The sequence below is a fragment of the Panthera onca genome, chromosome A2 (assembly GCF_046562875.1).
Source record: "Panthera onca isolate mPanOnc1 chromosome A2, mPanOnc1 haplotype 2, whole genome shotgun sequence".
In the NCBI taxonomy this organism is placed as follows: domain Eukaryota; kingdom Metazoa; phylum Chordata; class Mammalia; order Carnivora; family Felidae; genus Panthera; species Panthera onca.
Genome location: NC_138340.1, coordinates 8,602,569 through 8,627,836, shown reverse-complemented (window position 1 = coordinate 8,627,836; position 25,268 = coordinate 8,602,569). Strand labels below are relative to the sequence as shown.

Sequence of the window (25,268 nt, the reverse complement as noted above, 5' to 3'; positions counted from 1 at the left end):
TGGTGGACAGGGGCATTGAAAAAAACAGAAACATGGGGCTGGCTCGGTCTGTGGAGCTTGCGACTCTTGATATCAGAGCTGTGGGTAGGAGCCCCACGTTGGGTATACAGGTTACTTAAAAATCAAATCAAATCTTAAAAAAAAAAAAAAAAAAGTAAGCACGTGACCCCAAAGTACCCTCCCCCCAATATCCTGAGGCGCGGCTTTGCCAGCCCCCTATTGGGCCGCCCCTCTGCGCAGCGCTAGCCAATGAGAGTGGTGGTATGGAACGCGGGCGGTTTCCATGGGAGCGCTGGAAGGAGGAGGGGACGGAGGTTACCTAGCAACCGGGAGATGCTGCGAGGCCGCGCCAAGCAGTCAGAAAGTGCATTCTCCCTGAGCCTGAGGAACTCGCGTCGACGACGGATCTCAGACAGGGGCGATTGCTGGTTGCCACCTTAAAATCTCCAGGGGCTCTAGGCCCCAACCTAGTCATGACGTCTCCCCTGTGCTGGGGTGCGTCAACCAACGTCCTGCATGCTCAGGACCAGGCTTCGACCTCCTCCAAAGTCAAGAGAAGTCCGACTCGGGCCAAGCACCGCCACCCCCAAGGCAAGGGCGCTGCCCACGCCTGGCTCCCACTCCTTTCCAAGGCGGGACCCCTCTACACCGGCGGGGGGACGTCCACTGTGAACGCGCAGGTGGCAGAGTTACAAAAGAAGATACAAGTGTTAGGTAAGATGGCTCGAAAGGACACCAAGAATCAGGAGTCAACAGTGTCCACCCAGCCCTTCGACCAGGCACGGTGTGACAAGGGCCTTTCCCCGGCATTCATCCAGGTGACCAGCTTCTGGAGGCAAAAATCCGTACTCGTTCGTGGTTTTCCTCATCCCTCTTATAAAATCTTCCCTGGGCCCAGAACCAGCTGGACTGTGGTTCATACTTTTGGGTAATTTCAACTCCCATCACGCACGGGGTGGTGAAGAACATAGATTCTAGAGCCAGATTTTCTGGGTTCAAATCTAGGCTCTGCGCATGCTGTTTGATCTTGGGGGACTGTGAGTAACCTAATAGGTCTCAGTTTCTCTGTTAGTAAAATGGGGATAGTGAGAGTACAGCACCCCAGATAGTTGAAATGTATAACGTGCTTAGGACAGTGCCTGGCACATTAGTAAAGCACTCTAAAGTGTAAACCAATGTTTTTCAATGGAAGAGGGCTATTTTGCTCCCAAATGGACATTTGGCAATGTCTGGGGACATTTTTGGTTGTCACATTGTTGGGAGGGGGGTGCTACTGGCATTTAGTGGGTAGAGGCTAGGGATACTGCCCAACACCTGACAGTTCATGGGACAGCTCAAAACAAGTAATTATCCACCCCAAATGTCAGTCGTGCCAAGGTCGGAGAATCCTGACATACACCATTAGCATTATCGTTTTGTTATTATTAGAAGGTTATCTTGCACGGTAGTTGAAGGAATGGGCTCTGGAATCCGACTTTCTGTAACCTTGAACAATCTAATAAGCCTGAGCCTCATTCTTCTCATCTGTAAATGGGTATGATATGGGGGGCACCTGGGTGGCTCAGTCAGTCAGGCACATGACACATGGTTTCAGCTCAGGTCATGATCTCACCGTTCGGCTTCGGGCTCCGTGCTGACAGTTCAGGGCCTGCCTGGGATTCTCTCTCTCCCCCTCTCTCTCTGCCCCCCGCCCCGCTCATTCTCCCTCTCTTTCTTTCTCTAAGTAAATAAAAACTTTTTTAAAATGGGTATGATATGGATATGAATACATACCTATTGACATACGGTATTTGATACTCGGAAAGTTCTTTGTCCGGCATCCAACATAGAATAAGAGCTCCAACTGAAGTCTAGTTACAATATTAAGTCGATAAGAAGAGGAAGGGCTTCCCTCTGGGAAGCCCTCCACCCCCTGTGACACTGACTGTGTACCTCACATGACTCAGAGGGTGACCGGAAGGCCTTTTATGAGAGCACCCAGTGGACCATCAAGAAAAATCAGAAGACCATCGCCCAGCTCCACGAGGAGACCAGGACGCTGCGCCTGCATTTGGCGGACCTGCTCCAGGTGAGGCTGCCGAAGTGGACGAGAGGGTTCCAAGAGGCAGGGCGGCACCCCGAGGGGCAGGTGGGCTGGGTGTGTGGTGACTGAGCTCCCCTTCTTGCAGGGAGATGAGAAAATGGTCCAGGCATTGATTCGGGAGTGGAAGTCAGAGAAGCCATACCTGAAGAACAGGACAGGCCAGGTTTGTCCCACCCCACTCCACAGACCATCTGCCCTCATTTCCAGCTCGTGTCCCCTCCCCGCTGGACTCCCTGCCTCCCGTCTCACCCTCTTCTATCCTTTCTCCACACCGGCTGGCATTTAGTTATTGGCTCAATTAATCTTTATCCCACACCGACCATGTGCTAGGCATGGTTTTAGGTACTGGGGACTATGCAGTCAAAAAAAACCCAGACCAAACTTCAACTCCCCAAAACTTCATATCGTAGTGGGGAAGGAAGGAAGGAAGGAAGGAAGGAAGGAAGGAAGGAAGAAGAAAGGAAGGAAGGAAGGAAGGAAGGAAGGAAGGAAGAAGAAAGGAAGGAAGGAAGGAAGGAAGGAAGGAAGGAAGGAAGAAGAAAGGAAGGAAGGAAGGAAGGAAGAAAGAAGAAAGGAAGGAAGGAAGGAAGAAGGAAGGAAGGAAGGAAGAAGAAAGAAAGAAAGAAAGAAAGAGAAAGAAAGAAAGAAAAGAAAGAAAGAAAGAAACAAAATAACTTCCAGTAGTGACAGGAGAAATGAATAAAACAAAACAGAGTGGCTTATTAGAGATGGATAGGGCCAGGGGTTTGCACTTTAGATTGGGGGGTGGGAGTCAGCAAAGCTCCCTCTCTCTAAGAAGGTGATATTTGACCAGAGAGTGAGACAGGCAGGGAATGATGTGGGGAAAATGCTCCAGGCAGAGGGAACAGTAAGCACAAAGTCCCTGAGGTCGAAACAAGGCAGCTAGTGTGGCTGCATGGGAAGGAGGGAGTGGGCTCTGTAGGAGATGAGGTCAAGAGAGTCAGCAGGGGGGTGCCTGGGTGGCTCAGTCGGTTGAGCGTCCAACTCTTGATTGCGGCTCAGGTCCTGATCTCATGGTTCAGGGGGTCGAGCCCCACATCTGTCAGCACGGAGCCTGCCTAGGATTCTTTCCCTCTCTCTCTCTCTCTCTCAATAAAGAAACTTTTAAAAGAGAGTCAGCAGGGGCTGAACCCTGCAGGAGGCTTTGCTGGCCAGGATGAAGGGTGCAGGTTTTATGAGAATCAGAGAAGAGGAAAATGGGCTGTGGGGATGCAGGAGTGGAAGCCGGATGGAGGTCATCCAGGTGAAGACGGTGTTGGCTGCCCTGAGACAAAAGTGGTGGAAATAGGGAGAAAGAGAGATCTCTGGGAAAACCTTTGAAACAAAACAAAGCATTGCTAACAAGCTGGACGTAGGTGGGATGGAAGAAAAGAACAGGATGACATCAAGCTTTTGGACTTGAGCCGCTGGAAGGATGAAGCTACCATGAGCCGAAAGGGAGAAGATTCAAGAAGGGCAGATTTGGAGGGAAATGATGTACTCGATTTTGGTCATGATGGTTTTGAGATGCCGGTCGAGATGCCTGGAAGGCAGTATAAATATGGGCATATGAGCCTGTACAGCGGGGGAGGAGGGAGAGAGTCTTCAGTGTATAGGTGACCTTTAAAACCCTGAGACTGAGGGCACCTGGGTGGCTCAGTCAGTTGAGCGACTGAGTCTTGATTTCAGGTCAGGTTGTGATTTCAGGGTCGTGGTGTTGATCCCCGCATCGGGTTCCATGCTGAGCATGGAGTCTACTTAAGTTTCTCTCTCTCTCTCTCTCTCTCTCTCTCTCTCTCTCTCTCTCTCTCTTTCCACCCCCCCCACCCCCCCCACCCCCCCCCCCCCCCCCGCCAAGCTCGCCCTCTCTGTCTCTAAAATAAAAAATAAAACCCTGAGACTGGATAGGATCGTCGAGGGGGTGGGTGTGAACAGAGGCGAGGCTGTCTCTCCCAAGGCCAAGGAAATGCAGAAGCGACAGACAGCCGGCGTGGCAAACTGGGGAGCGGGGGTCCTGACAGCCACCAAAGAAGACAATGGGCGGGGAGAGGGGATCAACCAGGTCAGATGCTGCTGAGGCCGGGAGATGCGAAACAAAATCTGGGAGAAGAGAGGGAGGGTTAGGTGGGAGGGTTCAGGCTCCCGCTCTCGGCGCCCCCCCTCCCCCCCAGCAGGCCCTGGAGTACCTGGAGCACCAGCTGAGAGAGAAGGTGAAGCAGCTGGACGCCCTGCGGCACCAGGTGGGTTTGCAGCAGAAGTTGCTGGATGAGCTCTGTCTGCAGTACAGCCTACGCGAGCTGGAGCGGGCAGAGGCGCGAAGTGGCAACACGGAGGTGGCCAAGGTGAGGCTGTTGAGATGCAGGGGGCGGGGCGGGGGGGGGGGATCCTGGGGAGAACTGGAGAGGCGAGGGGACTCAGCCCATCCTTGCTTCCCTCTAGACCTTGCGGAACCTGGAGAACCGCCTGGAGAAGGCCCGGATGAAGGCGGAAGAGGCCGAACACATCACCAGAGTATACCTGCAGCTCAAGGCCCATCTCCAGGTAGGGACCAGGACGTCTGGGGGGGGGGGGGGGGTGGTGGAGGCAAGTGGGAGGGCCAGCCTGCCCAGGGACGGCGGTCACAGGCCTGTCCCACCCCCCCGCCCCCCAGGAGGAGAGCCTTCACTTGGAAAACCGGCTGAAATTCATGGAGGCCGAGGTGGTGAAGACAAAACGTCAACTAGAAGAACTGCAGGTGGTGGACCAGGAGGCGTCCAAAGCCCGGGACATGGCCAAGGTGCCAGCCTGCCAGGCCCCGGGGATCCTGCCCCGGCGCCACGGTCTCCTGGGGCGCAGAATCGGAACCCCAGCTGTCCTCGAGCCCCTCCCACCTACCTCCCGGGTCCCTGGGAGGTCCCAGCTTGTCCTGCTGTGCCCCTGTCGTTTCTCCAGTATCAGCTGCAGCGTTTGGAGGAGTCCGTGTTCCGAGAGCGCAAGAAGCGTGAGTGCCACATATCCGAGTGCAAGAAGCGCGCGGAGGAGAGGAAGCTGCAGAACCAACGCTTGGAGCGCAAGGTGGGCGTGTCCAGGGGGGCGGGGCGGGGCCGACGTGGCCCCGCCCGGTTCCAGCCACACCCTGACTGTTGGCCCACACCCTGGACCCGGCCCTACGCCGCACGGGTCCTGACTCCGCCCCCACCTCCACTGGATGCCAGCGCCGCTCCCACATCCCTGACCTCGCCCTCCCTCCACCTGATCGCCCCGTCTGGAGAACCTCCGGACCGCCCCTAACTCGCGGGTCTTCCCCATCCTTCCCCGTCCGCATACCCCCCACTCCGAAAGCTGAGCCTGCCTGCTAGCCCGCCCCCTCCTCACAGGCCCCGCCCCCGCTCCTGACCCCGCCTCTTTGCCCTGCCTCTGAGGCTGCGGGTCCCCGGCCCGCCCTTTCCCGCACTCCTGGCCCCGCCCCCTCCCGGGCCCCCGTCCCGAAACTCCTCTCGGGCCTGGGCCCTAAATCCTTGTCTGAGCGCTAGCCCCAGCCCTGACCTCGACCTGCGCGCAGACCCAGCGCGAGCACGTGCTGCTGCAGTCCGAAGATCTGACCCAGGAAAGACTGCGCGCCAAGGAGGAGACGCTGAAGCAGCGCTGGAGCATGTACCAGATGGAGGTGCTTTTCGGCAAGGTCAAGGACGCCACCGGCGTGGCCGATACCCACGTGAGTGCTGCCCGCTGCCCGCAACCCTCCCCGCCCTGCAGTCACGCTCGAACTGAGCCCAGGCCAGTGAAGCCAGCACACCCAGCCGCCCCTTTCTGCTGGCCCAGTTCCTCAGCACACAAGCCTGCCCTCTACTTAAAAGACACTCCTTCCTCCTCCAGTTACCGCCCCGTTTTCCTGCCGCTCCTCACAAGCAAAACCCCCTCGAGCTGTCTACACTCGCCACCATTCCCCCTCCTGTTTGCTCTCAGGCTAGCACTAACTTCTTTGGCATGTCAGCTCTGTGAGAACTGTGAGTTTGGTCTCTCCTGTGTCTCCAGTGTCTGTAACATGGTCCGGGGCACGGTAGACTGACTGCCCAGTGCCACTCTCAGACCCTTGGCAAGCTGGGCCCCTGCCCTGGGGCCTATGCTTTGCAGCATTTTCCTTGAAATTTGCTAAACCCTATGTTTCCCGCCGGTGGATACCGGTCCCACTGGACCCCAGTTCAGTCTCTCCCCTTTGGACACTCTCCCACTCGCTACTCCTCCCATAGGGCAACCCCGACCTATGGGGTCATCTGGGGCACTGTGACCAGGCAACTTTCCAGAAATCGACCTGATGGGCAGATAGCTCCGGAGATTGGCCATGCTTCCTCACTGGGTTGGGCGAGATTCACAGGCCTAACACGGATGGCAGGTTGATTTTGGAAAGCAACTGTGTTCTCTGCTGCCCTGCACCACACGCTGGTTTTGCCTGATTCAAATTCCGTATAGAGACGAGGGCCCCACAAAAATTGTGTGTTGGGGACTGCCCACCCTCCAGGCAGCTCTGAGTCTAGCTCACAGAGTCCAGAAGCATCGCTGCACAGAAGCCACCAGCTTAGGCCATCTGTCCCGCGTGCCCAGGGGAAAGGAGGAGGGGGTGCACCCAAGCCTGCCCGGGGCCCTGCCTCTGACTAGAGCTGGGCGGCCTGCAGGCGGTGGTGAGGCGGTTCCTGGCACAGGGCGACACCTTCACGCATTTGGAGGCGCTCAAGAGCAAGAACAAGCAGAGGCTGCTGGCGCTGAAGCAAGAGAAGCAGCGGTTGCAGCAAGAGTTCGAAGGCCTCAAGTACTCGGGGGAGGCCACGCTGGTGAGGTGAGGCCCCGGTGCCCAAGGGAGAGAATGGGGGCCCCGGGGCTCCAAGGGGCTCCAGCGGCGACCTCCCCATCGCCTGTAGCGAGCAGAAGCTGCAGGCTGAGTTGCAGGAGCGCCTCGAGGCTGAAGAGCAGCGGCGCACCGAGGCCCAGGATAAGCTGGAACACACAATTCAGTCCACGCAGATGACCAGGGAAGGCCTTGAACACCTGGCGGGCAAAATGAAACGCATCTCCGTGGTAGGCCTCACCCGCAGGAAGCTCGGCCCACAGCCTCCCACAGCCCAAGAGGCTGGGGTTCCTGCCCCTCCTCAGGGGAGCCTACCGGGGACCCACCCTATGCCCTGCCGGGGATGTCAGAGGCCTGCCTCCAGGAGGAGACCTCCCCCACTGCTCAGAGTCCCCAACCCCTGTCCCTGCGGAGAAACCCCTTACTTCTCAAGAGGCTCAGGACTTCAGAGAGCCTGTCCCGGCTTCACCGGAAAGTCCCACCTTGCCTCCGCACCCCAAACCCCAGAGACCCCACTGCGATGCTTGGGCGGCCTGAGACAGGGGAAGCCCCAGCCTGCCGGAAGCAGAGTCCCATTTCTTCTGGCTTCTCCCGAGTTAATACTCCCTTCTCCCACTAAAACCCCTCGCTCCACCAGTTGTTTTCCTCTGGAGTTCAGAGGCTCTCCCTTCACCTGCTTGGCCCCTTGACAACAGAGGTCCCGCCGCACAGGGGAGATAGTACCACCCCTGTTTGGTGGTCCCTCACCTTCAAAAGTCTGGTTCTGGAGGGGGGAAGCCCCCCCCCCCCCCGCCCCCGGGCTGACTCGGCTCCGCCCCCGGCCTCAGGACGCCGGCAGGTTCGCCAGAAAGGTGCTGGATCCCAAGGCAGATGACTATCTGCCAGCCCTGCTGGGCGTCGTGGAAGAAAAGCTGCTGAAGTTGCAGGCGCAACTCGAGAGCCAGGACGTTGCCGCGATGCTGCACCACCTCGCCAACCGCGAGGTGCCGGTTCAGCCAGGGGGCGGGGCTGAGGATGCAGGGGCTGGGGCGGAAAACCAGGGAGCCGGGGACACCCCTTGGGAGACTAGGGAGGAGGCCTATGGGCCGGGAATGAGTTTCAGGGGCAACGTGTGAGGTCTGAGGGGCCGGGAGACCTTCCAGAGGGACCGGGAGGCCACTGGGCAGGGCTGGGGCTTGCGTGTGCGGGGATCAAGGGGCGGGACCCCAGGGACCAGGGGCGGGGTTGGGTATCTCGGAACGCATAATTTGGCTGGGCCCGAGTAAAACTAAACCGGAGGGGTGGGCAGAGGTCTCCTGTGGAATCAGGGTACATCTTGGAATGGGGTGAGGAAGGGGCGGGGTACAGAACTTCCCTGTAGCCTCTACCCTGCCCACTCTCTTTTGTCCCTCTCCCTCCCTCCCTCCAGTTCTACTCCATCCTGGAGGGAAGGCTGCCCCGGTACAACACCCGCATCGCTCTGCCCCTTGCCAGTCGCAAGGACAAGTTCTTCGGTCAGTACGGTCAGGGAAAAGGGGCGGAGCTGGGGGCCCAAGCCGGGCAACGAAAAGTGGTCCGAGGCCGGGCCTGGGGCCAAGGGGGGGGAGGGGGGGGGAGGGGCGGTAAAATCGGGGAAGAGAAATCTGAGCCAAGAATGGGAACCCGGATCCCCTCACTGCCCTCCGCAGATGATGAGGAGAGTGAGGATGAAGAGAGCAACGTGGCGACCCGTGCGGCGCTGAAGTTCCGTTCCCAGAAATTAATTGAATCCCGCAGCAAGAAGCGCAGTCGTTCGAGGAAGTCCTAGGCTCACGCTCACACCCACCTGGTGCTTCCGGGCCCTTGCGGAGCTCCCAACCGTTCTGGGTCCAGCCTCAGGCCCTCGGGCCCCTTGGAGGGCTAAACGCGGCCGGCGCAAGGGAGCGGAGAAGGCCAGTGGCGCCGGGAGTAGAAAGGGGGGCCGGGCCGCCCGACGTTCCCACAGTAAATCTTCCAAGGCCGGCCCGCGCAGGCCTCGGAATAGCGCAATAAAGGTCACCGACCAGCCCCCTGCGTATTTGCCTCTCCTTGACCCTGCATCGCTGCAAACTAAACCGGCCGCCCCTAAGATCCAGGGCCCGTAGACTCCACCTTCTCTGACCTGGGGAGTGAGGACTCCCATCAGCTGGGGACACAGATTGAGCACCCCCACCAACAGGAAAATAGGAGCTACCTCCACATCTGGAGAGGATCAGGTGTGGTCCACTTTGAGGACAGGGTACTCTCCTCCTGGGGCCGCAGACCGCCCCCCCCACCCCCCCCCACCGCCCCCCCCCCGCCGCTTAGCTGTACACACTGGCTCACCCACACCTGGAGACACAGAAAAGAACCCTTCCCTGGGAGAGAGAGGTGTCCTTTCACCTGAGCACAGGTTGATATACCCCTATAGGGAAAGCCTGGACCTCTCTTCCCTGGGCCTGGGCTGGCGCTGGGGTCCAGCTGGGGGCATCCGAGAGCCGTGGGTCCTGCCCCGCCCCTGCACGGCCAGGTCGCCCCGCCCTGCCCCACGGGCCCCAACGCCCGGCCACTGCCCGCCGCCCGTCCGCCCTTCCGCCTCACTCAGCCGCGCCGTGGAGCGGGACGGGCACTGGCCATGGATCGGACAGCGGGCAAGGACCTCGCCCTGGTAAGGGGACCAGGGGTCCCGGACGCCACATCCCTGGCGATCCCAAGGTCCCGAAGCTCCAGGTCCTCGCCTTCCGGACCCTATCTCCCCCCAAATCGGACACTTGATTCCCAGCCCAGCCTCCCGGTCCCTGACCCAGTGAAGTGGCTGGTAACCTCTTAAGGATGGGGGCGTCTCCGAGCTCATCTGGGGGGGGGGGGGGGTAGGGGACAGGGACAGACTCCGTGAGCCTGGACCCTAGGACGTCCCCGAATGCCACTCCATCCTCTCAGGACCAGGGAGGAGGGTACCCGCGGCGCCGAGGGGATTTCCCTAGCCCGGGACGCCGCCCCGAGTTTCGCAGAGTCTGACCGGGAAGGGGGAGTGGTGCCGGGAGTCCTCGCCCCGGACTTAAGTCCTCGCGGGAGAGGGGGGCCGAGGTCCCGGGCCCCCTCCCCCCGCGGCGCCCTCAGCCCGCCTCCGCGTCCAGGCGCCGCTGCAGGACTGGGGCGAGGAGACCGAGGAAGGAGCGGTGTTCAGCGTGTCCTTACGTCGGCAGCTCAGTCAGCGCTCGAGCCCGAGGGAAGGGCCTGGGGGCAGCCAGGTGAGGAAGGGGCCGGAGGGCGGAGCCGGGCCGGAGGCGACCAGGTGAGGGCGGGGCTGAGTGGAGGAGCCCGCAGGCAAAAAAGGTGAGGGCGAAGCCGAGGGGCGGGGCTGAGCCCCAGGGAGGGGCGGGGCCTAGAGGCAGACGTGGTCGCGGTAGAAAGGCGCCCCGGGGGCGGCCTGGTGAATGGGGTCGGGGCGCGCGGCGGGCCGGTCGACCGCGCGCTTCCGGAGCGGGGACCTGGGGACTAAACTGGACGGCAGGTCCGCCAGGCCTGGCCTGGGTCCGCCAGGCTTAGTGGGCGGCGCTGGAGGGAGGGGTCGTCGTTAGCGGCAGCCGGGTGAGAGCGGACCGGGGTGGAGGGCTGGGGCGGGAAAGACCAGCGAAGCGCGTCTGGAGAGCTGGGAGCCGCGCGGGGAGGGGTGCGGGCGAGTGAGTGAGGGCGCGGGGCGGGGCCCGGGGGACGACCTGGTCCCGGGCGAGTTGCGAGGGTCATTTGGGCCTGGAGCAGAATAATGAATCCAGGAGGCCGGATTCCGAGCAATGGGCGGGACCAGACGTAAGAGCGCTGCTTAGCGCTGGGCATAATTGGAAAGGGGGTGCTCCGGGCCACTCCTCTGTGTCCCTTTGTCTCCCCCCCCTTGCCCCGCAGGCCTCCAGCCCCGCTGCGGACGCTTTCCTCCATTACCGCACGAGCAAGGTGCGGGCGCTGAGGGCCGCGAGGCTGGAGCGGCTGGTGGGGGAATTGGTGTCTGGAGACCACGAGCAAGACCCGGGCTTCGTGCCTGCCTTCCTGGCCACCCACAGGGCCTTTGTATCCACTGCCCGTGTGCTGGGCCTTCTCCTGCCACCACCGCCACCGCCCCTGCCTCCAGGGTCAGTACCAACGGGTAGCCTCCGTGTTCTCACCCCCAGACTCTCCTTTGGGTGCTCGCTCCTGCATTCTTTCCCCCTAAGCTCCCCCTAGCCTCCCTCTTCTCCTGATGGGGGATTGCTTTTCCCAGGACAGAGATCAAGAAGACAGAGGCAGGAGGTCTGCCCGTCAACAAGAACTTAAGGTTGGTCTCCCATAGGTGAGGGTAGGGGGTCCTAGAGGTCCAAGGTCGATCTGAGGTGTAGGGGCCCCCAAGGTCCAGAGCTCTGGGCTGGGCTCTGAGGCCCTCCATTCTGACCAGGGCTGTGGTGTCCGTGCTGGGCTCCTGGCTGCGGGATCACCCTCAGGATTTCCGGGCTCCCCCTGCCCACTCGGACCTAGGCAGCGTCTGCACCTTTCTGGGCTGGGCGTCCCCAGCAGGGCCCGAGGCCCGGGAGGCAGAGAAGCTACTGGGAGATTTCCTGGAAGAGGACGAGCTAAAGCAGGAAGACGAGGAGCAGCCTGAGGCGTGGACAGGTGAGGAGTATGGGGCACGATAGTGCCCTGAGCAGGACTTTTCCTCCACGACCCGTCCCCCAGGGGCGTTCTCCCCTCACAGAGCTGCTACAGATCTTGGGCAAAGTTCTTAACCCTGTCTGAGCCTTAGTTTCCCCACCTGTAAGATGGACCTTTTGTCTAACATATTAGCACCTGTCTAATCCTCGGCACAAAAAACACTCTACCATTGGGTCAGGACGCCCTGTGTTTCTAGCTACAACTCCTTCCATTGCTACTTACGCTAGGAGCCACAGAGAGCCGGATTCAAATCCCAGTTCTGCCATCTGCTGACTGACCTTGACACTTCAGTCTCTGAGCCTCAGTTTCCTCATCTGTGAAAGGGGGGTGATGATAGTATTTGCCTGATTGACCTCTTTATTCATTCAATACATGCGTAGCTACTGGCTCTGGGAAATAACAGTGGACCGAGCTCCCAGTTCCCTAGGGAGGACAACAGTAAACAAGGATATAAGCAAACAGTGAGGGCTTGGCAAAGAGTATTATCTTCATTATTGTTGTTATCACGGATTCTCGCTTATTGGAATCTACCACCTGTAACGAAAATACATAAAAAGTCATAGTGCGATTGCTATTTTCTTGTAGAAGGGGCATCAGCAAGCTCTCTGGTCCTTTACTGAGTTTGCCCACCCGGGTTGTAGAGAGCTTTGCGGGGGAGGGAAAAATATCTACCTACTTCATTCAGGTCTTCGTTCACTTCCTCAGACCTGCTTTCTCTGATCGTCTCCCAGCAAATATATCCCCCTACTCTGTGTCCTCGCCAGCCTTATTTTTCTGCAGAGCACTCACTGGCCTTGTCGCAGACTCTGTCCCCAGGGGCAGGAACAACCAAGATTTGTTGACTGAATAATTGCATCCTGCTCATAAAGTACCATCTTTCACCCATCTGTGTTCGAACTGATCCCTATCCCAAAAGCATCTAAATCCCTAACCCCCATCTTTTAATCCTCAGATTAAAGCGGCCACATTCCTCTCTGCTTTACAAAGTAGCAGCTATTTTTTTCTCTCCCTGGTGACAAAGTCTCGGTTATTTATGTAGATTTTATCCCTCTGTCTTCCCTCTTGGTTTTTTTTAAGTGTCTTTCTTCCTCTGCCTGCAGGATTTCGCCAGCTGATTTCAAGGCATTGGAGCTAAAGGGTCCAATGGGGTAGCTACTAGCCGCATGGGGTTATAGACACTGAACTTAAAATAAAAATGTCAGCGATTTGGTCACACTGGCCACATTTCTAGTGCTCATAGCCATAGTAGACAGCGCAGGTAGCAAAATGTCTCCACCACTGCAGACAATTCTATTGAAAGAACCGCCCTGAGCTGTGAGTTCTTGAAGTCAGAGGAGAAATGAACATTTATTGGACACCTACTGTGGGCCCTGCTCTGGGACACACTGCATTTTAACATCTTTCTGGGGGGGGCATTACTTTTTAGTATGAAAAATTTCCGACACACAGGAAAGTGGAGAGAATGGTATAAAGAGCCCTCAGACACCCCTTGCTTATTTTTAACAATTAAGAATTTGACGCAAAAATGTCTTTTCAGGATAACCTGAAAACAGATCCCATGCTGATGCCACTTCACTCGTAAATACTTAGGTATGCGCCTTAACTGCCAAGGACTTTTTTTTTAATATTTATTTATTTTTGAAAAAGACAGAGACAGAGTGTGAGCGGGGGAGGGGCAGAGAGAGAGGGAGACACAGGATCTGGAGGAGGCTCCAGGGTCTGAGCTGTCAGCACAGAGCCCGGCTCGAACTCACAGACTATGAGATCATGACCTGAGCCGAAGTCGGAGGCTTAACTGACTGAGCCACCCAGGCGCCCCTGACAAGGGCTTTTTTTTTTTAATATAACCTTGTGCCTACAATCTTTTCCAACAAAATCAGCAATAATTACTTAATTTCAAAAAATACCTAGTCCAGAATCAAATCCCCCCATTGTCCCTAAATGGTTTGGTTTTTTTGTTTGTTTGTTTTTTTGTTTTGTTTTTTTTTACAGTTGTTTCTTTGAAATCCAAACATCCATTAAGGCACTTGGTCTTCCTTTTTTTTTTTTTTTAAAGTTTATTTATTTATTTAGAGAAAAAGTGCACATGAGGGAGGGGCCAAGAGAGAGAATCCCAAGCAGGATCCACACTGTCAGTATGGAGCCCGACACAGGGCTTGAACCCATGAACCGTGAGACCATGACCTGAGCCAAAGTCAAATGCTTAACTGACTGAGCCACCCAGGCACCCCAGGGCGCTTGGTCTTTCATTTCTTAGGTCTCTTTTATTCTATCACATTCTCCCTTTGCCTTTTGTTTATGTCATTGGCGGGGGGGGGGGGGGGGGGGGGGGGGATGAGTCATTTGTCCTGAGGAAGGTCTCACATTCTCCACTTACCTGTTCGCTGTCTCACGGTGACATGTAGCATGTTCTTCTATCCCCATATTTGCTGTAAGACCTACAGATTTGATTAATTAAGGTGCAATTTTTTTTCCAATGACAACTTTTTAAAACTAGGATTTTGCAACACCATCTGTCCTAATTTGAAATTAAAGACAGCTAATTAAATGCACTTACAAAGGTAAGTAAAAAATAATACTATGGTGCTGTAACTCTAATATGAAGGAGAAATAAAGTGAAAGCAGCTCATACAATAATAAACTATGCTTGTTGCTGTGTTAGCCCTTAGGCATGTCTTACTAGGGGACGTGATGAGGTTGTCCAGAGCCTTTGTCTCTCATAGCGTCATGGTGAATGTGACAGTCACAAACACCAACTAATGCACCACACAGGTGCAGTAGCATAAACATTGGGGACATCGCTTTCCAGAATGGTGAACACTCGTAATTTCCAAACAAAAAGGACCAGACTTTGACAGTTCTTGCAGTCCTGGAGCCAAACTAATGGGTGGTCATGAGCAAGAGAGTTGGGTTGTAGGTGCAGATTATTGTAAACAGGTTTTCCAAAGACGCAAATGTCCTGAAGTGGCATTTGGAGGTGGAGTGGCACAAATTCACTGAGCCTGTCCGCTCCCTGGTGGCAGATTTCAATTTCCAAAATGTCCCCTAGGGGGCGCCACCACCGAATCCCACTATGGGAAAAAATCATTTCTTTCTTTTTTTCTTTCTTTTTTTTTTTAATTAAGTAGAATCCACGCCCAACGTGGGCTTGAACTCACGACCCTGATACCAAGAGTCTCATGCTGTACTGGTTGAGCCAGCCAGGCGCCCCAAAAATCATTCCTATTGATTATTTTATGGCAGTCTAATATGTATGATCCTGTTTGATTTTTTAAAAATCCAGATAAAGAAATCAAGGCACAAGGGAGGTTAAAGTTCACATAGCAAGCCTGGTGGACAAATTTGGATTTGGACTTGGGACTGCCAATAGCCTTCCCTTACCTAGAAAATCATACCACCTCTCGCCACAATAGGGTAGACAGATCTTATTTCAATATAGGTTCAAAGACAAAACAAAACAAACAAAAAAACCCCCACAAACCTCTCTTTTCTACTGTAACCTGTAAGCACCTGGCTTCAAATCCCTGCCCTGCCATTCCCTGAAGGTGCGACTTAGGGCAAATTTTTCCTCCCTCAGTTTCCCCATCTGTGGAAGGTAGATAATAGTACCTTCCTCACTGGGTTACTGTGTTAAATCGCCTAGTGTGGACTACCACCCAAGGCGCTAAATGAACGTTTCTGTTGCTCTGACACCCTTAAAAATCCTCAGGGAGGTTTCCATTTTGCAGATAAGTAAAGTGAGACTCAGAGACACTAAGGCACTCGTCCAAGGTCCCAAAGCCAGTCCTGGATTCGAACCCCTTCTTATACTCCCTCAGTACCTCCTGGAGCTACCCAGACCCCACGCCCAGACTCCCCAGAAGGCTGCTGGGAAGAGGAGGAAGCAGTGGCGCGGGAAGGCCCTGAGCTCCTAGACTTCAGTGTAGACGAAGTGGCCGAGCAGCTGACCCTGATGGATGTGGTGAGGCCCCGGTGGGACGCGGTAATGGGGCGGGTTCCGCGGAGCACAGATCCCACCCACCCACCCCCACCGCCTCCCTTCGCCCAGGAGCTCTTTTCTCGGGTGCGGCCCTGCGAGTGCCTGGGCTCCGTGTGGTCACAGCGAGACCGTCCAGGGGCCGCAGGCACTGCCCCCACTGTGCGAGCCACTGTGACCCAGTTCAACATGGTGATCGGTTGCGTGCTGGGCTCCGTGCTCGGAGCGCAGGGCCTGGCCGCCCCACAGAGGGCGCAGCGGCTGGAGAAGTGGATCCGCATCGCCCAGGTGCTTGTTGGGGGGTGGGGGGCGGGGGTGGGGCATGGGGTGGGGAACAGGCCTGAGAGGCCGGGGACTGGAGGCGGAAGGCCCAAGACAGGGCTCTGGCAACGAGGGGAGGGTTGGGGTTGCGAGGTACCTAAGGGAAAGCCTGGAAGGGGTCCAGGACTGCAGAGGGTCACTGTGGGTTTAGGGATAAGAGGATGGGGTGGGAGAAGGTAATGGGGAGGCCGTGGATTGGAGGAAGGACCGAAGCCCGGAGAAGGGGGCGGAGGTCCCTACAGGGACTGGGTAGGGTAGGGGCGGGGCAAGAGCCTCAAGGCTGAAGAAGAGAAACACATTGGGGGCCCACTAGAGTGGGGGGGGGGGGAAGGGGGGAAAGAGGGTAAACGGTTGATACCCACGCGGGGGTGAGACATAGCTTCGGGGAGGAGAGGTCTGGGTCCTGGGGAGATACTGTGGGCACCTCTAGGGCTCGGGGAGAAGCGAGGAACGGGGACAGGTGCCAGGTTAGGAGTGGAGGGGCAGGTGGGGGAGAGTGGAGGATCCCGAGGGAGGAGGCTGACTCTTGGTAGCCTGTCAGATGGGGGGCGAGTTGTAGGAGTCTGGCCTGGGGTCAGGAGTCTCGGATCAAAGGTGGATCATAGCTGGGGGTCAGGCTTGGGGTGTGACCAGCGCCCCCGCCCCACCCGTCCAGCGCTGCCGCGAACTGCGGAACTTCTCCTCCCTGCGCGCCATACTGTCAGCCCTGCAGTCTAACCCCATCTACCGCCTCAAGCGGAGCTGGGGCGCCGTTAGCCGGTGAGGACGGGAGAAGGAGGGAAGGAGGGTTGGTGACGCTGGGGCGGGCCCTCCTCCTCCCCAGCGTCGCTCTGACCTTCCCAGGCGCTGATCCGTGACCCCTCTCTTGCCCCCGCCCCAGGGAACGGTTATCCACTTTCAGAAAACTCTCGCAGATTTTCTCCGATGAGAACAACCACCTCAGCAGTAGAGAGATTCTTTCCCAGGTAAAGATGGGTGTGGACCCCGGGGATCCCCCGCCCCCAAAAAGGGACCTGGGGCCGGGCAGGGCATGGCTTGTCATTGTCATAACATTCAGTGTCCTTCCAACACACCTCAGCAATGACCTTCCCCCGTGTTAGCGGACAGCCCCAGGGCTTTACTGCCTCGGCCGCCCTCCTTACAGCTCACACGCAGTGACTGCCTTGTTTATTCATTCAACAAATACCAGAAGTTACATGGAGAAGGTCGCTTGGGGCCAGAGTCCTAGCAAAGAGTAAAAAAATAAAATAGTGCTAGGACTTGACTTTGAGAAGCAAAACTAAAACTTGCGTGCCCGCGAGGCTGACGAGGTGTAGGCCAGATTTAGATTTTAACTGCAGCTGGGTGCTGGTTCGTAGGGTGAATCCAGACTAGATGGAATGTGAAGCCTGTTCCTTCGGCCCAGAACATTCTTCACATTCACCTTCTTCAGGTCTCGCTTCGCCTGCTGCCTTATCGCCCTTATCTCTGCCTGGTACATGTGTCGCTTGGTTATTGCTGCCTCTCCCTGGCTAATGTCTGCTCTGCGAAGCCAGGATTTTCTGGTCTCTTTGGCTCACCGCTCCCTCCCTAGCACTCAGAACAGAGCCTGGCCCAGAGTAGCTGCTCAATAAATGTCTGTGAGTGAATGCATGTCTCGAATAAGGATAAGAGGTCAAGGAGCAGGGAGCTCTGAATTCAGCGCCTACCGTGTGGCGGGCACTGTGCCAGGAGACTCCTACCATGAGCCAGACAGACGAGGTTCCTGCCCTGGGGGGGGGGGATATCAGGCCTTATATAGGGAGACACACAACACGATAATAACGGCCTAGCGATGATATAATGAATTACCAGATAGAGCGATGCTGTGAAGGCAAGGTTCAGGGTATGGATAGCAGGCCTGTGCCATTCAGGCCGGGACAAGCCTTCTCGCCCGGGTTGAGGCCAGCCCTGGAGGAGGCCAGGGCCTGCCCCTTGTTGCTAATCGGCTCACTTCCCTTGTTCGGTTTTCCCCTGGTGGCCGCTGAAGGCAAACAGGTGTAGGTGGTGGGTCTTGAGGCATGTTTCCTGAGAAAAAGGGTCAGAGAGACCCCAGGACTGCTCAGTTCTTCCCTTCCCCCAGGAGGAGGCCACCGAGGGCCCCCAAGAGGAGGACCCCCTCCCAGGAAGCCTGCCCCCAGTGAGTGAGGTGGTTTGGGATGGGGGGACGAGCAGAATCTTCACGGAATGGGGTGCTACGTGATGGGGTCAGTGACGGCTGAGAGTGACTGGAGTTCTGGGGCCACAGAAACTGCCCCCAGGCCCTGTCCCTTACCTTGGCACCTTTCTCACGGACCTGGTTATGCTGGACACAGCCCTGCCGGACATGCTGGAGGTCTGACCCCTGACCCTTGACTCCTGACCCCAGCACCACTTCCCCTCAGCACAGTGGGCCTCCTGACATCCTCCCCCTGACCCTGCCCGCACTCCCTACCCCAGCCCCCTTAGCGCAGTGGGGCTCCTGACATCCCAGCCCCTGACCTTGACCCTCAGTCCTCGGTTCTGGAGGCTCCAGTTCAGACAAAGTTTGCCCCCAGGGGGATCTCATCAACTTTGAGAAGAGGAGGAAGGTGAGTGGCACTGGGTGGGCATGGGGGGGACAGGGTGGGGGCAGGGCCAGGGCAGGTTCTCAGAGGCCCCGCCCCCTCAGGAGTGGGAGATCCTGGCCCACATCCAGCAGCTGCAGAAGCGCTGTCGGAACTATTGCCTGAGTCCCCACACACCCATCCTGGTGGCCCTGCGTGCCCAGCGCCAGCTCAGCGAGGAGCAGAGGTGACAGTCCAGCCACCATCCCCCCGCGATGGCACACACATATCGCTCCACCTCCTCAGACACCCTCCTGAGCCCCGACCCCCAACCTATGACCTTGCATTTCCCCCAGTCCACTGAGGGTCCCAGTTCACCTCAGATTTTGACCCCATCTGACTTTCTGACTTCATCCTTTCATGGACAGCTGGCCATTCCAGTCACCTGTCCCATCCGTTTGCCTCCCCACCTTCTGACCCTATCTGGCCTATGACCCCATTTGTAACCCCAGTCTGGATCTCTGAGCCCAGTCATTGACCCCCGGTTCTGAATAACTGACTCCAACTTTGATGGGCATCTGACCATCCAACTCAACTCTCCCAACCGTTTCTTTTCATTCTGTTGAATCCATTGCCCCAGTCATTGACCCCAATGATCACTCGACCTGGAACTCTATCTTTGACCCAATTTTACTCCTCGATCCCACGCAGCCAATCCCCACGTAACCTGCCAACCAAGCCATCCCTTCTCATAACTAATAAGACCCCGGTGGCCCAATAGCCCGCCATTTACTACCCTGACACTGACGCTTGGTGCCCAACTCCTGCCGCACCCCCCCCATGCCCCCAAAATGCGGCCCTTCACTGATTCTAGCCAAGCTTTCAGCTCATTCCCTGCTGCTTCCTGGCCCCGCCCCACCCCATGTGCACCTTGACTCCTCAGCTACCATGTCTCCCGTGTCATTGAGCCGCCAGCTGCCTCCTGCCCCAGCTCCCCACGCATCCGACGGCGCCTCAGCCTCACCAAGCGCCTCAGTGCGTGAGTCTCGGGGTGTGCGTGGGGACAGGGGTGGGCAGAGACGGGAGAGCGCTCCTGGGCCCGAGGCTGATCTCCTCCTCATCCCTCGTCTCTATCTTTAGAAAGCTGTCCCGAGAGAAGGGCTCATCCCCTGGTGGGAGTCCTGGGGACCCCTCGTCCCCCGCCTCCAGGTGAGTATCCCAGTTAGTGAAAGGAGTGGAGATGGCAGGGTCAGAGGTCAGGGCAGCCGCTCGACCTCAGGCTCTGTATCTCCCTCAGTCTTTCCCCAGGGTCCCCGCCATCTAGTCCTAGAACCAGAGACCCTCCTCCTGGCAGTCCCCCGGCCTCTCCAGGGCCCCAGAGCCCCACCACCAAGGTACCGAGACTGCCTGTGTGCGTGTGGGACTGTGGGCACCCAGGGCCGTGTGTGTGTGTGTGTGTGTGTGTGTGTGTGTGCGCGCGTGCATGCGCGTGTGTGGTTTCATGACCAGGCATGTACATAAGAGGCTGTACACGTGCTTGGCTGAGCACCCTGGGTGTCTGTCCAGGAGACCCCGTGCATCTCCATGGCCCTGTTTGAGGGATTATCCCTCAGTCTGGCTTGGGCTCGGACCTGGACCCATGAGTCAGCTTGCCCACAGGGCACTTTTGGGTGTGATCACACCTTTGCAAGGATATGTGTGTCCCCAGGAATGCGCATACCTAGAGTGGAAACATGGGCATAAATATCCCCAGTATCCACGGGACCGTGAACGGGGCTGTTGATGGACTTGTGGATGTACAACAATCATAAGCGTTTGTGTGTATTTGCTGCTGTCCGTGTACATAGGAGTTCTCATGTGTCTATTGGCCATGTGTAAGTTTGTCTTTGTAACAGGGCACAAAGGTCTGTATGTGATGGGATGGCGTAGATGTGGGCTCGCGAGTGCACCCTGATTGCCCGTCCCCAGGCTCCAGTTGTGTAGCGGGATGTATAAGGCTCCCACCACTCAGCCCCCACCCCCGCTGCCTACAGCTGCCCCTGAGCCCGGACCTGGCAGGCCCCCGGCCCTTGGCTTTGCCTCTGAGCAGCTCTCACATCTCCTTACCGGGGCAGCAGGGATCAGAGGCTCGAGTCATCCGCGTCAGCATTGACAATGACCACGGGAACCTGTATCGGAGCATCTTGGTGAGGGGTTGGGCCGGGAACCTGCCGGGGCAGCCCTGCCCTTGGAACTTGGTGGTCACGCCTCACCACCCACCTTCTCTTCCCAGCTCACCAGTCAGGACAAGGCCCCCAGCGTGGTGCAGCGAGCCCTGCAAAAGCACAATGTGGCCGAGCCCTGGGCCCGTGACTACCAGCTTTTCCAAGTCCTTCCGGGGGACAGGGGTGAGTAGGGACTGCTTGGAGGCTGGAGTGGGGATTAGCTAGGAGGGCAGCAGGTTGACGAGGGTCAAGACTGGCCTTAACAGGGCCGTGAGGTGGTTCCAGTCGGACACAGAGTAAGGGTAAGATAAAGCAGGGTGGGGGTAAGAGGCAGTAAAATATCCGTGCCTTGATTTCGTGGGGTCATGAGGTTGCCCTGGCTGTGTGAGAGAAAGGGGGACACGACAGGTGTCTTGTTGGGATCTGTGGGGAAATGAAATTGTCCAGGGTCACATGGGACAGAGAGGAAAGGAGGTTGCCTTGGCTTAAATTTGTAGGATCATGAGGTTGTTCAGGCTCAGCCTGGCGGGGTGGGGGTCTAAAGAGGGGTCTGGGCTTGAGTTTGTGAAGAAATGGGTTTGTCCCAGCTCAGCATGGGGACCCTGCAGTCTCTGAATGTGGCACGCCACGTGGTATTGAAATTCAGGGTAGGGGGAACATGATGATGCCCAATCCAGACACAGATCGAAGGTTCCCCGGTTCTCAAGAAGGAGAGGACACGACATGAGTTTGGGGGGACGTTAAGAAGGAATATAGGAAATTGTTCAACTATCAAGTGCGAGGGCCACAGACTATACAGGCTGGATGTAGGAAGTCAGAAGGTGTCCAAGTTCATGGTGAGGGCGGCAGGAGCTTGGCTGGGAGTTGGCCGGGTGAAAAGGAAGTTGTTTGGGATGGGTGACCCGAGTTTGTCCAGCCTTCCGGCACAGGCTGCGTAGACTCCAGAGAGAAATAGCGGGAGGTTGTCCAGGTCCGTGGCGGACGTGGTGGGAGAGACTTGAGGTTGTGCAGGCTTTGAGTGGGAAGGTGTCCAGGTTCCCCACGAGAGGACGGCTCAGCACTGGCTGAAGGGACGCAGGGTGGTTGTGCCAGAGTAAATGGCAGAAGGTTACTTCGGTCTTTCGTGGTGGGATATGAGGTGGTGCAGGCCTTTTACCATCATGTCCACCCCTGGCCAGAGCTGCCGATTCCTGACAACGCCAATGTCTTCTATGCAATGAGTCCAGCCGCCCCTAGAGACTTTGTGCTGCGGCGGAAGGAGGGGGCCCGGCACACACCTACCATCTCCTCGACCTGAGGGGGCCCTCTTCTCCCTCTAGGGGCCTGGCCCCTGCCACCATGGATGTGGGGAGAGGCCTCCTCTCCCAGAAAAGTCCCATTCCCCCATAGAGCCATTGTGCTCTGTACTGTGTGACCCCCACCCCCCACGCCCAACTTCATCGAATGCCATCTCTCTGACACTCCCGGTACTTGATCCTTATTCCAAAGCCATCAGCCCATGAGTGGCCGGATGAAGAGTTTCATCCCATAAACATAGAAGGCAGGTGGGGCACGGATGGGGACAGGGGGGGTCAGACCTTTCCCCAGAGAAATCTGACAACCCGGGGGGACAGAAGTGGATGAAAACAGTGCCCAAGGTTATGAAACAGGAGATGGGTCTTGTCTGTTCTGTGCCTCGTGTTCTCTCTTGATCAAGATCAAAATTAAAAAACAAAAACTGAAAAAAACCCCAACGGCCTCATGAAAGGGTCTGGGCGAGACATGACCGGATGCCGGAGGGGGAGGGGCTGTCACACACGCAGGGGGCGGGACTCCCCAACATTTGGCGGGGGGCGATACGCTGCTTTTCCGCCATGGGTGTGGGAGACTGAAGAAGTCAAATTCCACTGGCATCTGAGACAAACGACATCATCACCCTTAAGTCAATGGGGTGTGAGGATGAGAGGGGTACCCTGTCTCTCTGTGCTGGGGTAGGAAGAAGAAACAGAGCAGGTAGAGATAAAGGGACCCATAAGGCCACCTGCAACACAGTCCTAACAACAGAAACAACTACATTCATTTTTTTGTAAGTTTATTTATTTATTTAGAGAGTGGTGGGGACGGGCAGAGAGAGAGAGAGAGAGAGAGAGAGAGAGAGGGAGAGAGAGAATCCCAAGCAGGCTCTGCGCTGAGTGCGATGCGGGGCGCGGAACCTGACTCGGGGCTTAAACTCACGAACTGCAGGATCATGTCCCCAAGCCGAAGTTGGACGCTTAACGGACTGAGCCACCCCGGCGCCCGCCACAACCGCATTCTTAGCAATAGTGTGTTCACGTAGGAACTTCTACTCCATGCTGTACATCAACTAGGGGCTTTATATATCTCACTGTTAATCAGGGTTCTTTGTGCTTCGAGTGTTCAGAAACCCAATTCAAACAGACATGCAAAACGGGAAACGAATGGCTCGTGTATTCGAAAGGTTCAGTTGAGTCCAGCGTCAGTCACCGTTGGATCCAGGGATTCCAAACATACCAGGATTTTGTTGCGGTCTTTGGGCTCTGATTTGCTGAGGAGACTGTACCCCCCCCCCCCACTCCCCACCAAATCCAGCCACCATCTGTGGCAATAGAGCGACCACTGATTTTTAGCTGGCCACCCAGAGTAGAAAACACATTTCCAGTCTCCCTTGCAGCAAAGCGTGGTCATGTGACTAAGTCTTGGCCAATGGGATGTGAGCAAATTTTAGTCCAGGTTTAACAGCCGGCTCTTAGGCTCCTAAACCGAAGGCCTGTGTCCTCCCCTTCCCTCTTTTCTGCCCCTCCCCCCATCGCTCCCGCCGCTGGTTAGAATGAAGCAGTGGAGTGGATCATCTTGGATTGAAGGGGGTTCATGTTCTTTGAATAACTGAGCAACAAACTTGAAGGTGCCTGGCCCTCTGAGACCAGGGTGCAGCCATATTGTATTGCCGCTACTTGGATTGTTACATAGAGAGAAATAGATGTATATCTTACTTAAGCCATTATTATTTGGGTCTGTTAGAGTAGCCAAAATAGCATCAAATTAATATAGCCCCACTGCAAGGCAGGCTCACGCCTTCCCATGCAAGGAGAGCCCCTCCTTTCCATCAGGTCAAGCAAAAGTCCCAGAACAGATGCCCATTGGACCAACTCATGTCACGTGGCCACCCCTGCACCAATCACTGTGCTCAGAGAAATGTTAATAGGCAGATTGTCCAGCTCTGGGTCCTGTGCCCATGCTTTGAACCAGAAGAGCAACTTCAGATCACGAAGACTAGAGCCTGGGAAGGCGCATACATGGAAATTACATTTGAGTACTGTTACTAAGGGAAAGGTGGCTCAGTAGATTAAGCATCAGACTCTTGATTTTGGCTCAGATCATGAATGTATGGTTCGTGAGTTCGAGCCCTGGGTCGGGCTGTCTGCTGTCAGGGGCGAGCCCACTTTGGATCCTCTGCTCTGTCTCCTTCACTCTCTGCCCCGCCTTCCCTCTCTCTTTCTCAAAAATAAAATAAAATAAATAAACAACAACAACAAAAAGGAGAACCTAAGCATCATGTACCGTCTGGGAAAAGACCAATTACAGAACAGAACATGCTATTTTGCAGGCTTTTGTTGTTGTGGCTATGAATATTAAGACCATAGGACCAGTCAGATGTAAGTAACAGTATCCTTCTTGAAATAGCTTAAGCAAATAATAATTGCTACGCAATGTAATATGTCAGTTATATTTCAATAAAATAACTTATTTTTACTGAGGGCTTACTATGTACTGTCCTAAGAACTTTACCTAATCGATCTCACCAAATCCTGATACTAGCTTTATGGAATAGCATACATTCCATATGTCTATTTTATACATGAAGAACTGAGCCTAGTGAGGATTAAGTAATTTACCCAAGGTGGCAAGGTTGGGGCTCAAACTTGAATGATGTGTGATGTGCCAGAACACATGCCCTCCCTTAACCACTGGGTTACTTTTCCTCTCATAACAACAGCTTATACTTTCTGCCTCTCACGCTCTTTCACGCACGGTGCAAAGGCCAATTTCCTGAGGGAGGGATTACTGCTGCATCACTATGGCTTTTTTTTTTTTTAAGTTCAGGGGCGCTCAGGCACAGCTGTATCCAGGGGCTGACACAGTATCACCCATCCTTTACATCTCCTGGCTTAGTGTTTCTCTAATCTTTTACTCCACAGATATATTTATTTATTTTGAGAGAGAGAACAGGGGAGGGGCAGAGACAGAGAGACAGAATCCCAAGCAGGCTCTGCACTGTCAGCGAGGAACCCGACGTGGGGCTCAAACCCACAACCCGGGAGATCATGATCTGAGCCGAAATCGAGTGGGAAGCTTACCCACTGAACCACCTACGTACCCCTGCACAACTATTTGTCCTACTGTGTGCCAGGCCCTGTTCTAGGTGCTAGGGATACACAAATGAACAAAATGAACTAGTGAGGGCGGCAAATCAGTAACAGAACATCAAATGCTTGTTAGGTGATAATAAACAGGGAACATAAAATCATCACCATCATCCATTTAAGGGCGACAGGGGTGTGGGATGAGAAGGTCGCTGTTTTTTTTTTTTAAGTTTATTTATTTTGAGAGAAAGTGGGGGGGGGGGGTGTAGAGAGAGGGAGATACAGAATCTGAAGCAGGCTCC

General features: G+C 56.0%; 2 protein-coding genes and 1 long non-coding RNA gene across 8 annotated transcripts; 2 read left to right on the top strand and 1 right to left on the bottom strand.

The window, feature by feature from the left end:
* The first annotated feature begins 18 nt into the window (after window positions 1-18).
* ODAD3 (outer dynein arm docking complex subunit 3) lies at window positions 19-8,930 on the top strand. 3 transcript variants are annotated; one of them, XM_060630296.3, is made up of 13 exons: window positions 21-714; window positions 1,947-2,068; window positions 2,169-2,246; window positions 4,258-4,425; window positions 4,523-4,624; window positions 4,734-4,859; window positions 5,015-5,137; window positions 5,625-5,777; window positions 6,736-6,896; window positions 6,979-7,135; window positions 7,733-7,888; window positions 8,314-8,398; window positions 8,573-8,930. In XM_060630296.3, exons 1-13 carry the CDS (start codon window positions 474-476, stop codon window positions 8,689-8,691), a joined length of 1,791 nt encoding a protein of 596 aa, XP_060486279.2. In that variant the 5' UTR covers window positions 21-473; the 3' UTR covers window positions 8,692-8,930. The 3 variants fall into 3 exon arrangements, with proteins under 3 accessions (XP_060486280.1, XP_060486279.2, XP_060486277.2); XM_060630294.3 differs by having other exon boundaries at window positions 23-714; window positions 4,255-4,425; XM_060630297.3 differs by lacking the exon at window positions 7,733-7,888 and having other exon boundaries at window positions 19-714; window positions 4,255-4,425.
* On the bottom strand, window positions 3,939-5,068 carry LOC132678230 (uncharacterized). The gene is made up of 3 exons (XR_009609525.2): window positions 4,958-5,068; window positions 4,270-4,380; window positions 3,939-4,183 (listed from the first exon to the last, which is right to left on the bottom strand). It is a non-coding gene; the product is annotated as an uncharacterized LOC132678230 (long non-coding RNA).
* Window positions 8,931-9,355: 425 nt separating the features above from the next.
* On the top strand, window positions 9,356-24,692 carry RGL3 (ral guanine nucleotide dissociation stimulator like 3). Of its 4 annotated transcripts, XM_078443366.2 has the most exons (19): window positions 9,359-9,549; window positions 10,019-10,132; window positions 10,785-11,008; window positions 11,137-11,190; window positions 11,308-11,522; window positions 15,380-15,522; window positions 15,610-15,825; window positions 16,514-16,617; window positions 16,739-16,823; window positions 17,960-18,016; window positions 18,125-18,211; window positions 18,414-18,446; window positions 18,527-18,648; window positions 19,345-19,440; window positions 19,542-19,610; window positions 19,699-19,795; window positions 20,435-20,587; window positions 20,674-20,788; window positions 21,784-24,692. In XM_078443366.2, the coding sequence occupies exons 1-19, from the start codon at window positions 9,517-9,519 to the stop codon at window positions 21,900-21,902; spliced, it is 2,136 nt and encodes a 711-aa protein (XP_078299492.1). In that variant the 5' UTR covers window positions 9,359-9,516; the 3' UTR covers window positions 21,903-24,692. The 4 variants fall into 4 exon arrangements, with proteins under 4 accessions (XP_078299494.1, XP_078299495.1, XP_078299493.1 ...); XM_078443368.2 differs by lacking the exon at window positions 20,435-20,587 and having other exon boundaries at window positions 9,356-9,549; window positions 19,345-19,436; XM_078443367.2 differs by lacking the exon at window positions 20,435-20,587 and having other exon boundaries at window positions 9,357-9,549.
* Window positions 24,693-25,268: the final 576 nt, after the last annotated feature.